A 13198-nucleotide genomic window follows, 5' to 3' on the forward strand; every position below is an offset into this window, starting at 1 on the left:
ATTATTATTATTTATTTTATTGGAGTTCAATTTGCCAATATATAGCATAACACCCAGTAGCAAGGTTGTTTATGGAGCAAAAAGGCAAGGGGCTGCCATCAGGACGGCTGGCTCAGGGACATGCAGGGTGGGATGCCCTCCTCTCTGCATCTGGTGGCTGAACTCTGGACAGAGGTAGACAGAGGTAGGCAGGGGTTGAGCAGAGGTGGTCCCGGAGTCCAGGCCAGGCCTCTCTGTCCTCGGCGACAGCATGCAGGCTGGGCCTCCCTTCTCTGAGGGTGCCAGGTGTCTACTCTCCTGGGGTTACTTCACCTGCAGGAGGAGTCCAGTGAGGAAGGGGGCTAGTGGCCAGAGTGGAGCAGGGGGAGAGTGTGAGGGGCAGGGTCCTCAGAGGATGCAGCCCGTCCTCATGTCCTGCCTGGCTGAGTCAGGGCCAGATGTTTCACTGTGGGGTGCTGTGGTGGAGGGGAGGGGCCCCTGGTGTCTCCCCACCCACCCGGGGCCCACCAAGGCCACACATGCCCCCGCTCCCTGCAGACTCCCTGAGCCTGCTCCAGAGTGTGTCCCAGCCCTGTTCACAGGTGTGCCAGCTGCCTTACTTTGAGGAAGGTGACGAAGCCGCTGTAGAGCAGAGTGAGGACGAAGAGGGCAGCGAACGTGGGCCACAGTCCGCTGGCATCTTCCAGATCCATGGAGTCCCCGCTGCTCTCGTCGTGGCTCTGGGGGGCTGGGGGGGTCATGGTCAGACCTGGGAGCAAGGGCACCAGTGGGCCCACGTGAGGGGGGGGTGCCAAGGGACAGACGACTCTGAGGCTTCCTGATCCTGATGGAGTGCCCACCTGATGCACCTCTGTAAAGCTTCTCCCTGCCCCCTGCCCTCCAGAACCAGGGGCTCCACAGAGACAGGGAGGCCCAGCACCAAGTGGAGCAGACAGACTGGAACCACACACCTGGCACAGAAGCCAACATGTCAGCATGGCAAGTGCACAAGGGCAGTGGGTGGCACTCGGCAGGTGCAGACATGGGCAGCCTGGCCCAGCCATGGTGAAAGCGCCTTTCAGGAGGGGCTGCTGTCATGACAGGGACCAGATGGCCTGACCATGTGACCAGAAGTGGGGACCACACTCTAAGCAGAAGAAACGCCGTGCTCTGGGATGGAGCCTGAACCAGGAGGGTAGAGGGGCCCAATGTGGCCAGAGCGGAGAGCTTGGGCAGGGGTGGCAGAGGGGCTGGGGCCGGGTGGGGCCCTTCAGAGCAATAGGGAGCCCCTAGGGCCTTGAAGCGGGTGACTGACTTGGCAAGATCTGCCTGTCGAAGCCGCCGCTGTCCTGGGAACTGTCACCGGGTGCAAGAGCATCAGGCCCTTGGCCCGACAAGCAGTTGGTGAGGCTCAGTACAGTGGGCCTGGGGCGGCGTGGGTCATGGGCAGAAGAAGCAAGTGTGGACACCGCGCGGGCCTTGCGGACTCTGTAGCAGTCGTCACATCTGGTAATGAAACTTAGGCACATTTTTGTTCTGTTTATTTCATTTTTCGAGTAACTAGTGCGTTCCACTAGGCTACTGGTCCATGCCGCACAGGGAATTTCAAGAAAGGCAGTGGTTCTGACTCCAGATAATATAGGAAAACCTGTTCTAGACACGTGGGATGTTGCGCTGAATGGCTGGGGGGCTCAACCAGACAGGTGGACGTTGTGGCGGTCGCCCTGGACAGAGCTCTGTCCAGGTAATGACCCCCAGCCAGGGCAGTGGACCCAGCCCCAGGGTGGCGAGGCGGGGAGCGCTTGTCAGAAGACAGGGGTGGGGCGGGCAGGACATGCTTCCTATGCGGCTTTCACTGCAGCACGGCAAGGCAGGGCAGAAGGCAGTCTGTGGAGCACAGCCTGGAGAAGCCTGACATGGGATCTGGACACGAGTGGAACTGTTTTTAATTACAGGACCTGGATCTCCTTGGGGTCAAATTCTGTTTGCTACTTTTCATCAGATTGTGGGTGAAGCTCTTCTGCTTCTTTGCATGTCTTTTAATTTTTGGTTGTGTGCTGGACATTGTGAACAAGCCAACAGCTGGCAGAGGGTAAGTGCAGTCTCCCTGGGCGGGGGGTGGGGGAGTCTAGCAGAACAGGATGGGGTCAGGGCCCTCTGCCCACAGAGGCTGTAGGCCTGGACACCTGACCCAGTTCTTCCCATGGTGGCCACTGAGCAGGCTCCTGTATGGAGCAATCAGTGGTGGAGACGATGCAGAGAGGATGCTTTTGTGCTCATACCAGGTGTCATCCCACGAGGACTTTAGAGTCTTGGGGATTCCCTCATTCCCTCCTCCTCCCTGGATGATCACACCTCAGTCCCCCTGTGTCCTGGGTGGGGCTGACCCTCCTCTGTCCCCCTGTACCTTGTGTGGGGCTGACCCTCCTCTGTCCCCCTGTGCCCTGGGTGGGGCTGACCTTTCCCTCTCCCTGTGCCCTGGGTGGGGCTGACCCTCCCCTCTGTCCCTCTGTGCCCTGGGCCTGGCTGACCCTCCTCTGTCCATCTGTGCCCTGGGTGGGGTTGACCGTCCCCTCTGTCTCCCTGTGCCCTGGGTGGGGCTGACCTTCCTCTGTCCACGTGTGCCCTTGGTGGGCTGACCCTCCCCTCTGTCCCCCTATGCCCTAGGTGGGGCTGACCTTCCCCTCTCTCCCCCTGTGCGCTGGGCAGGGCTGATCCTCCTCCATCCCCCTGTACCTGGGGCCGGGATGACCCCCCCACTGCATCCTGTGTCCAGAGTGTGTGACCTTGGCAGGTGGATTTACCCCTGACCCATGCAAGAAGTGTGAGCACCACACAGCTATCGGCAGGGTGGTGGTCGGAGCTGGGCTCGAGGAGGTTTGGCCACTCCCTGCTCACTCACATCCCTCCATGTTCCCCTGCCTTACTCTACACATGCCCACCCCTGTGGGTCCAAGAGGAGGCCTAGTGAGCACCCACAGCAACTATGGGCATAGGTGCCACAGTCCCATGGAGGGGATCATGAGGACCTCATTGGAGCTGAGCCCTGTCCACTGAGCTGTCCAGGCCTCTCCACATGCTGGCACGTCTATGGGCTCAGGTGAGCGAGGAGAGCATGTGCACACCTGCAGCCTGCAGCCTGGGGCTTGGTGCTTGATGGCAGATCAGTCTCCAGCCTTGATGGAGTCTGTCTGGGGGGCTAGTCTAGCCTCACCATGACGTCAGGCCATGGAAAGCTGGGTCTGTGCCTGGGAGCAGCCTGTATGCAGGGTGTAGGAGGGTGGAGCCAGGAAGACTGCCAGTGTGGACCTGGCCCAGGGGAAGGAGGAGAAGTAGGGCCAGGAGGCTGCTCTGGGGGCTGGAGTACACAGTCCTAGGGGGACATGAGCCATGACAGGTGACACCCAGGGGGGCAGGACACAGGGTCGAGAAGACAGGCTTAGGACAAGGGGTAGACGAGGGTTGACACTGGGACTTCAGGGGAAAGTCTGTTGGGCAGAGGTAGACAGGCTGGGGGCTGAGGAGCAGCCACGTCCCTGGGGGCCCTCAGGCTGCCCCCCACCAGGATGCCACCCTGACAAGCCTGGCTATATCAGGCAGTGGGGCCAGTGCTATTGTCTGGATATCTCCTCACTTGGAGGCATGCCCATGGTCTGGGCCATTGGCAGGGTGTCTGAGCGGATGGCGCCTGGCACAGCCTCCCACATTGTTGCTCTGGGCCTGTACTGGGAATCTTCTGCCACCTTGCTCCTAGGGAAGCCTGGGGGCCTCTCCATGCCTGAGCAGGAGGACAATGGCATCCTGCTCCCTACCTGGCCTGAGGTGTCCAGCACTGTCCCACCAGGGCCTTGCTGGGCACGGAGGGGGCACTTGTCTGGGTGCTTCACCCTGCTGGGGTGGCAAGGGGGTCTGACAAGGGGCCTCAGAGGGGAGAGTAAACCCTAAGCCTGTACTATGAGTGCCCACCGTGGCAGGCATCAGTCCCTCCGGCCCTGTAGGGCCTGCAATCAGGGCCTGTTGTGGGCATGCGTTGGTCAGATTTCTTGGGCAGACCAGCTCCCACTTCTGGGTATATCTGGCCCCTGAGATGCAGACTGTTCTCCCAGACTAGGGGGGGCTCCTGGGGCTTGGGGAGGCTCCAATGTCCCTGAGAGTAGTGTCAGGAATGACCACCCTCTCCAAGGGAGGGCCCTGTTCTGCATCCACCAGTGGGGCATGTCTTGGTGGGAAGTGGCTGCTGTTTGGGACCTGGCAGCGGTGACAACCACCTCCCCACCCCTCCTAGTCCAGCATGTGGTGTGTGGACCTGAGGACACAGGTGTCAGTGCATCCAAAGCCCTCAGTGTGGAGACAGCATGTGCACAGTCCAGACGCTGAGCTGGCTAGGTGGGGCCATCCTGGCTGGGTGGTACAGGCCTTTGGCTGCTACCCCAGGACCTGGTCACTCAGCAACTCTGAGGGCTTCCCCTCCACCCCGACCCTGTGCTCGGGAGAGGCCGGCACTGAAGGCCGCATACTCATGTGTGACTCACCACTGTCCAGGCTCCAGCTGGTGTTGAGCAGCTTCCGGGAGGCCTCGTGCCTGACTACACACGTGTAGGTGGGCGGGTGAGGGCCCTGGGGAGCGAGGACACGCAGGAGACTCCAGGTCTGGAACGTGCCACTGCCCGGCTGGGCCATGGGGGGTGCAGTGGCGAACCAAGAAGGGTCCACCTCAATCTGGTCCTTGATCCAGGTGAGGAGGATGTCAGGGGGTGAGAAGCCGGACACCTCGCACAGGAACCAGGAGGCTGCTCTGGGCATGGTCAGGGCATGGACATTGAGGCTGCTGGGTGCTCTGGCAGCTGTGGGGAGAAGCCTGGTCATGCTTGAGCCCCTTGGGGCTTTGGGAGAAGCTGGGTGGCCCGGAGGATGGTGGGTCCCCCCACTTGGTGTCTCCTTATGGGAGGAGGTAGCCAGCAGAGCCCACAGGAGTCGTGTGTGTGCATGGTGAGGGGGTGCCCAGCCAGCCTGTCTCCTGGGCCTGGGGGCAGGCCTCACCATGCTCTCTGGCTGCTGCGGACACCACCTGGGAAGGCATGCTGGGGAGGCTCAGCGTGCAGGTGATGTTGGCTCCTGAGGCCCACAGGGATATGGGCAAGACCAGGCGGCTGCTCCAGCTCTGGGAGCCATTCTCATGCTCCTGCAGTGGCCTCTCCTCCACAGCCTCGCTGGGGGGCGCCCCGGCTACCTCCCAGGACAGGTGGGCCTTCTGAAGGTCATCTCCCACCACCAGGCAGGTGAAAGCAGCTTCTCCCTGGAGCCATGGTCCCCGCAGGGGAGGGCGCAGCATGTAGAGGCTGGGAGGGTGGGTGTGGTTCCAACACTCTGTCGGGAGAGCAACCTTGGTCAACAGGGGTGAGTGGGGGATACAGACACTGCCTGGGGGTGGTGCTGGGGGTGGGGGGATACAGACCCTGCCTGGGGGCTTGCTGACCCCAGGAGGGCCACTCTCCCTAGTGCAGACTCCGCTCTTTTTGCTTCCTGGCCTCCCACTGCGGGGTTGGGGGCTAGGGGTTGGCTTGGGGCCTGGCTTTCCCTGTGTTCCCCAGGTGGTTCCTCTCCTCCCCCACTCTGCACCCCAGGAACTGGCCTCTGAGGATGGTGTCCACTGGGCATCCTGGCTCCTGGGCTTGCGTCTGGGTGTGGCTGGTGGGAGGCACTAGGGAGGAAAGGGAGATGAGATGGCAGCACATGTAGGGGGGGCCCTGGGCCTTCCTGCTCCCCGGGGCCCCAGGGCCTTCCCACACCCGCTGCTGCCCCTTCCTCCAGGCTCCTGAGCAGTCACCCCACCAGGGTCACCTCTACAGTTAGGGTGAGGATGGCCAGTAGGGCTCTGGGCCACAGGCATGGGATAGACCAGGGGCCCACAGGTCTGTTCTGTCAAGGGTCACATTGTAAACATTTAGGCTTTGCAGTCAGTGGGGATCCTGCCTCTCCCATCCCCAGCCCTCTAAAGCTGTAGGACACAGGGTCTGGGCTGCATCTGGCTGGCAGGCCGGGCAGTGTGGGGCTTAGATGTGGCTGGCCTGTTCTGAGGGCCCGGCTCCTGGGACAGCACACCTCAGGCTACCCCACCAAGGTCACCTTCCCCCAGAGGCCCACCCAGCCGCAGAGTGTGAGGGCCCAGCCTGTGTGTGGCGTCCAGCCCAGGCTTCTCATCAGCAGGCGTGTACCCTGGCCAAGGTCATGGTGGCATCCTTGCCTGGAGGGCTGACCTCTCTCGATGACCCTGTCCCCTCCATGTCTGACCAGGCTGTGCTGAGCCAGGGGTTGGGGATGGCACTGGGGCAGGTTGTGGAGAGCCCACAGAGGAGCTGCAGCAGCCCACAGCCTCTGCTCTGTATGAGCTTCACTGACACCCCAGAGGGCTGGCGCCGGGGCTGCCATCCTCTGCTCATGAGGCCTGCTGCCTGGCTCAGAGGACTGAGCCTTGTCCTGAGGGCGCAAGCAGGGTGGCTGTAACCCTGTGTGGCCTGCAGAGAGGAAACCAGACCCTATGGAGGAGGGTAGGCAGCTCAGTGAGAGGCCCTGTGTGGCAAGGAGGTCCTGTGTCCCCAGGGCTCCTGAGCCTTCAGGTGGCCGGCTACCATTCTGTAAGGGTCATGGGGCTGCATTCCTCACTCCACACTTTGGCCATGTGTCCTCCGTGGGGCTCTGTGTCAAACTCACATCCAAGCTCTGTCCTCTAGGTCCCACCCCGTCCCTGTGCTGTCTGTGGGGTGTCTTGTGGGGGGGTCTCCTGTTCACAAGGGGCCTGGCATGGTGTCTGCTGCTGCCCAGCACAGGGCTTGCTGTGGGTAGATGCCACTGCAGCGCCTGCCCTTCCTGACCCAGACAGGACTGAGAGGCTCATGGGAGATGTCACGGAGGGCTGCTGGAAGGAGTCAGTGGAAGGGATGGGAAGGCAGGAAGGGGCTCCTCACCTGAGACCCTGGCCATGCTGGGGGCTTGGGTGTGGTCCTGGGGTCGGGATGGCGCATGAGTCAACAGGGAGATAGCAGTTTCCCAGGATGCTGAAATCAGAGGAACAATGGCAGGTGAGGGCCAGAGAGTGCATGCTGGGGATGGCAGGAAGGAGGGGTGAGCAGTTGCACCATGCAGAGGTGAGCACTGGGCCTCAGGAGGCCTCACGCCCAGCACAGCCTTTCTCTCACACCCTGGGGCATGGTCTGTGGGGAGAGGACTCGAGGGTTGGGTGGTGGAAGGGGAGTTGCTGTGCCCTGCGTGGCCTGGCTGTGGTGTCAGTGCTCAGGGACCAGCCCTGTGGTGAAGGTGTGTGGGGGGCCTGGAGGGCCCTCCTTGGTGGTCGGGGGCCACCAACCTGGCCAGTGGATGGCTTTCTTCAGCTTCTCTTTGTTATCTTTCCTGATGGCTTCGCAGTAGTGCAGGCCTGGTTTCCAGGGGGTGGACAGGAGAGACACCTGAGTGTGGTCCGGTATCTTTAGCATCTTCAGTGTGGTCTTTTCCATCTGGGCCTGTGACTCTGGGCCTGTCGTGACCCGCACAGAATCTAGGAAGGGTCCTTTTGCCAAGCAGGCCAGGGTTATGTCCTCACCATTTTTTGGGACCTTACATCCTGAGACCAAGGGGAGCAGAAGTGACGATTCTCTGGAGGCTGGAAGACAGACACAGGTTGTGAGTGTGCAGGGTGGCTGGGGAGGGGGCTCAGAGGGTGCGGCTGGGAGGGCAGAGCTAGCCAGTGGCTGATGGCCCCACCTGTTGCCTGAATCAGATAACTGGTGCTCCCTCACTGCAGAGCCCATGGCTCGGTCAATGCTTGGGCTGGTGTCGCCCAGACCCTGCTCAGGGCCCCTTGACCTCTCCCTGGGACCTGGCTGGCAAAGGGTGGCCAAACGAATGTGGGGTCCCTGCCTGTGTCCCTGATGGCACAGCTGCCTGTTAGGCTGTGGCCCCTGCCTTGTGCTGAGGTAGGAACAGGTGGGCCTAGGCAGGACAAGGTAAGGGAAAGGCCCAGAGTCAGGATCCCATAGATCCCAAGGAAACAGGTAAGGCAGTGGAAACAGAAAAAACAAAAAACAACCCAAAAACCTGGCTCCCTAGCTGTGAAATATTAGGGAGTATCTCCCTTTGATGGTTACCAAGCAATCACAGAAACTCACCAGACCACAAAGAATGAACTCATTGAGGGTGTTATCAATAGTCCTGCTCAAACCAAGACAGCACGAAAATCTCAAGGCCACCAGCTTCCTAGTCAGTTCTCAATAAAAGACTCCTGCTAAAAGCCCTCAGAGGCAACCTTGACGGGACCTCTCTCACTTCTGAGAGCTTTCTCTAGACCTTTGTTTAATAAACTTCTATCGCTTTGCTCACTCTCCATTATCCCCAAGATTTGTTCTTCGACTGCATGAGATAAGAGCCTCGTTCTCCCACTCCTTTGTTGGCAAATCAAACTCCAATAAAAAATATATAAAAAAGAACTTTGCTCTCCCATATCAGTGCCACGCCTCCCAGGCACCACTGCTGTTGCTCAGACGTGCCCATTTGTCAGCCTGCCACATGGGCTGTCTGCTTGGGTGGTGGTGCCAGTGCCCACTCCACTTGTCCTATGAGCAGGACAGCTCTCTGCTCCCCTAAGCAGCTGGCCAAGCTGCCCTTGGGGCCCCCATTGCCCAGGCAGCTCCCTGGCATTCTCTCAGGCAAGGACTCCTATAACACATGGTCGGGGGGATGCCAGGCATGAGTGGGCCTGTGGGCAGAGCTGTGTCCTGACCCCCAGTGTCCCAGGATGTGACCTTGTATGGAGATAAGGTCATAGCAGAAGAATAAATAATTTATTGAGGTTATACTGTCGGAGCGCGGGTGCCAAGCCCAATACGACTGTCCTTATGAGAGGCAGTGGGATGCACAGAGGACAAGTACCCTGTGAGGAAGAGCTGGTGGCTGGAGCACGTGCTACAAGCCAGGAACACCAAGGGTCACCCATGACCAGCAGCAGCGGTGGTGTGGGACACGGGACCCCTCCAGGCCCCAGAGGGAGCCAACCCACCATACCCTGATCTGGGCCTCCCTGCCCCCAAGACTGGCACAATATGTTTGTTGTTCAGCCACCCACAGGAAACAAATGCCAGTTTTGGTACCAGAAATGGAGCATGATGTAAGAAACACCTAGAAATAAGGACATGGCTTTGGAACCTGCTGACGGGCAGAGGCTAGAGTTTTGATGTTTGTGTCAGAAAAAGCCAAATTTCCCTGGAGACAGATGGTAGAAATTTGGATGTTAAAGGGGACTCTGGGTGAGGGCTCAAAATGGAGGGGACAGCTGGGGGGACTACAACTTTGTCAGCAAGAGAGTGTTTCTGTGCTTTGTTCGAAGCAGGCCTTGCAGGTATGGGGCATGGACTTTTCTAAACTAAGTGCAGGGGAAGAGACAGCCTCCGTTCCCTGCTCCCAGGGAATGTGGGAGGGGATAGAGGCTCTCAGGAGCCAGAACTAGAAGCATTGGGTGGGGGGCACTGTGGATCTGAGGAAAGAGCGAGGAGCTGAGGTGGGAACAATTTGCTGAGAAGAGAGCAAGGGGCTGAGGGGAAAGCAAGGAGCTGAGGAGAGAGTGAGGAGCTGAGGACAGAGTGTGGGGGTGAGGAGTGAGCAGAGCATGGGGTTGAGTACAAAGTATGGAGCTGAAGAGAGAGAGTGGAGGTGAGGACAGAGTTAGGAGCTGTGAACACAGTGAAGAGTTGATGAAAGAGTGTGGAGTGACCTGGTGCAGCCACTCTGGAAAACTGTGTGGAGGTTCCTCAAAGAGTTAAAAATAGACCTGCCCTACGACCCAGCAATTGCACTGTTGGGGATTTACCCCATAGGTACAGATGCAGTGAAACGCCAGGACACCTGCACCCCAATGTTTCTAGCAGCAATGTCCACAATAGCCACACTGTGGAAGGAACCTTGGTGTCCATCGACAGATGATGGATAGAGAAGCTGTGGGAGGGGAGGAGCAAGATGGCGGAAGAGCAGGGTCCCCAAATCACCTGTCTCCACCAAACTACCTAGAAAACCTTCAAATTATCCTGAAAATCTATGAATTCGGCCTGAGATTTAAAGAGAGACCAGCTGGAATGCTACAGTGAGAAGAGTTCGCGCTTCTATCAAGGTAGGAAGACGGCGAAAAAGGTAAAGAAAGAAAAGGCCTCCAAGGGGGAGGGGCCCCGCGAGGAGCCGGGCTGAGGCCGGGGCGAGTGTCCCCAGGACAGGAGAGCCCCGTCCCGGAGGAGCAGGAGCTGCACCGACCTTCCCGGGGGAAAGGGGCTCGCGGGGAGGTGGAGCAGGACCCAGGAGGGCGAGGATGCCCTCGGGCTCCCCGGGACAGTAGCAGCAACTCCGCGCCCAGGAGAGCGCCCCGAGCTCCCCAAGGGCTGCAGCGCGCACGGCGGGACCCGGAGCAGCTCGGGGGGCTCGGGCGGCGGCTCCGCGGAGGAGGCTGCGCGGAGGGGGCTGCGCGGCCCCGGGAGCAGCTCGGCCGGGCTCGGGCAGAGGAAGAGGCTCCGTGCGGAGGGGCCTGCGCGGTTCCAGGAGCAGCTCGGAGGGGCTCGGGCGGCGGCTCCGCGGAGGGGGTTGCGCGGCCCGGGAGCGCGAATCCACCAGCGCAGGCTCCGGAGCACAGGGCGCCGGGACACAGCCCAGGATCCGGCCTCCCCGGGACAGGCAGAGGCCGGGAGGGCCCAGGACAGCGAGGACGCTCCTGCCCCAGCTGAGCAGATCAGCGGCCCCGCCCCGGAGCCTCCAGGCCCTGCAGACGGAGTTCCTGCCTGAGCTGACTCCAGGGCTCCAGAGCTGCCCCCACTGAGCCCTGCACCAGGCAGGGGCACAGCAGCTCCCCCAACTGCTAACACCTGAAAATCAGCACAACAGGCCCCTCCCCCAGGAGACCAGCTAGACGGACAACTTCCAGGAGAAGCCAAGGGACTTAAAGTACACAGAATCAGAAGATACTCCCCGGTGGTTCTTTTTTTTTTTTTTTTGGTTTTATTATTTTTTTTGATTTGCTTTTTGTTTTGTTTTGCTTTTTGATTTGTTTCCTTCCCCCACCCCCCCTTTTTTTCTCCTTTCTTTTTCTCTTTTTCTTCTTTTTTTTTCTTTCGTTTTTTTTTCTCTTCCCTTTTTTTTCTCTTTCTCTTTTCTTTCCTTCTTTCTCTCCTCTCTTTTTCTCTTTTTCCCAATACAACTTGCTTTTGGCCACTCTGCACTGAGCAAAATGACTAGAAGGAAAACCTCACCTCAAAAGAAAGAATCAGAAACAGTCCTCTCTCCCACAGAGTTACAAAATCTGGATTACAATTCAATGTCAGAAAGCCAATTCAGAAGCACTATTATACAGCTACTGGTGGCTCTAGAAAAAAGTATAAAGGACTCAAGAGACTTCATGACTGCAGAATTTAGAGCTAATCAGGCAGAAATTAAAAATCAACTGAATGAGATGCAATCCAAACTAGAAGTCCTAACGATGAGGGTTAACGAGGTGGAAGAACGAGTGAGTGACATAGAAGACAAGTTGATAGCAAAGAGGGAAACTGAGGAAAAAAGAGACAAACAATTAAAAGACCATGAAGATAGATTAAGGGAAATAAACGACAGCCTGAGGAAGAAAAACCTACGTTTAATTGGGGTTCCCGAGGGCGCCGAAAGGGACAGAGGGCCAGAATATGTATTTGAACAAATTCTAGCTGAAAACTTTCCTAATCTGGGAAGGGAAACAGGCACTCAGATCCAGGAAATAGAGAGATCCCCCCCTAAAATCAATAAAAACCGTTCAACACCTCGACATTTAATTGTGAAGCTTGCAAATTCCAAAGATAAGGAGAAGATCCTTAAAGCAGCAAGAGACAAGAAATCCCTGACTTTTATGGGGAGGAGTATTAGGGTAACAGCAGACCTCTCCACAGAGACCTGGCAGGCCAGAAAGGGCTGGCAGGATATATTCAGGGTCCTAAATGAGAAGAACATGCAACCAAGAATACTTTATCCAGCAAGGCTCTCATTCAGAATGGAAGGAGAGATAAGGAGCTTCCAAGACAGGCAGGAACTGAAAGAATATGTGGCCTCCAAACCAGCTCTGCAAGAAATTTTAAGGGGGACTCTTAAAATTCCCCTTTAAGAAGAAACTCAGTGGAACAGTCCACAAAAACAAAGACTGAATAGATATCATGATGACACTAAACTCATATCTCTCAATAGTAACTCTGAATGTGAACGGGATAGAGAAGCTGTGGTCTCTGTATACAATGGAATATTACTCAGCCATTAGAAATGACAAATACCCACCATTTGCTTCGATGTGGATGGAACTGGAGGGTATTATGCTGAGTGAAATAAGTGAATCAGAGAAGGACAAACATTATATGGTCTCATTCATTTGGGGAATATAAAAAATAGTGAAAGGGAATAAAAGGGAAAGGAGAAAAAAATGAGTGGGAAATATCAGGGAGGGAGACAGAACATGAGAGTCTCCTAACTCTGGGAAACGAACTAGGGGTGGTGGAAGGGGAGGTGGGCAGGGGGTGGGGTGACTGGGTGATGGGCACTGAGTGGGGCACTTGATGGGATGAGCACTGGGTGTTATTCTATATGTTGGAAAATTGAACACCAATAAAAAATAAATTTATTAAAAAAGGAGTGTGGAGTGGAGGAGAGACTGGATCTGAGGAGAGAGAGTGGAGCTGAGGACAGAGTGGATATGAGGATTGAATGTGGAGCTGAGGAGAGAGAGTGGAGCTGAGGAGACTGAATGTGGAGCTGAGGAGAGAGCATGGAGGTAAGGACAGAGTGTGGATCTGAGGAGAATGAGGTGTTGAGGAGATAGCAAGTATGTAAGGACATAGTGAGGGACTGAGGAAAGAGTGTGGAGTGGAGGAGAGAGTGTGGAGCTAAGGTCAGAGTGTGGAGCTGAAGACAGAGCATTAAGTTGAGGACAGAGGGTGGAGATGAAGGAAGAGATGTGGAGCTAAGGAGACAGTATGGAGCTGTGGAGAGAGTGTGGAGTTGAGGAAAGAGTGAGGAGCAGAGGACAGAATGTGGAGCTGAGGAGAGAGCATGGAGCTGAGGAAAGAATGAGGAGCTGTGGGTGGAGGGTGGAAGTAAAGACAGTGTGTAGCTGAGGAGAGAGGGATGATCTGAGGAGAGAGCATTGAGATGAGCACAGAGTAAGGGGTTGAGCACAGTG

The 13198-nt window shown here is 57.4% G+C and overlaps 2 gene segments (V, D, J or C); both read right to left on the reverse strand.

The window, feature by feature from the left end:
• The window catches only part of LOC140640584 (immunoglobulin gamma-1 heavy chain-like), a 146992-nt gene that overhangs the window by 51403 nt on the left and 82391 nt on the right, over positions 1-13198 (reverse strand).
• LOC140640583 (immunoglobulin heavy constant delta-like) overlaps positions 1-13198 on the reverse strand; it is a 27251-nt gene continuing 14053 nt past the window's right edge. The window contains 7 exon segments of the C gene segment in view: positions 1-312; positions 600-748; positions 4512-4823; positions 5020-5346; positions 5612-5680; positions 6945-7034; positions 7343-7636. Coding sequence covers positions 304-312; positions 600-748; positions 4512-4823; positions 5020-5346; positions 5612-5680; positions 6945-7034; positions 7343-7490 — 1104 coding nt within the window.

This window comes from Canis lupus, chromosome 9 (genome assembly GCF_048164855.1).
Source record: "Canis lupus baileyi chromosome 9, mCanLup2.hap1, whole genome shotgun sequence".
NCBI classification, from domain to species: domain Eukaryota; kingdom Metazoa; phylum Chordata; class Mammalia; order Carnivora; family Canidae; genus Canis; species Canis lupus.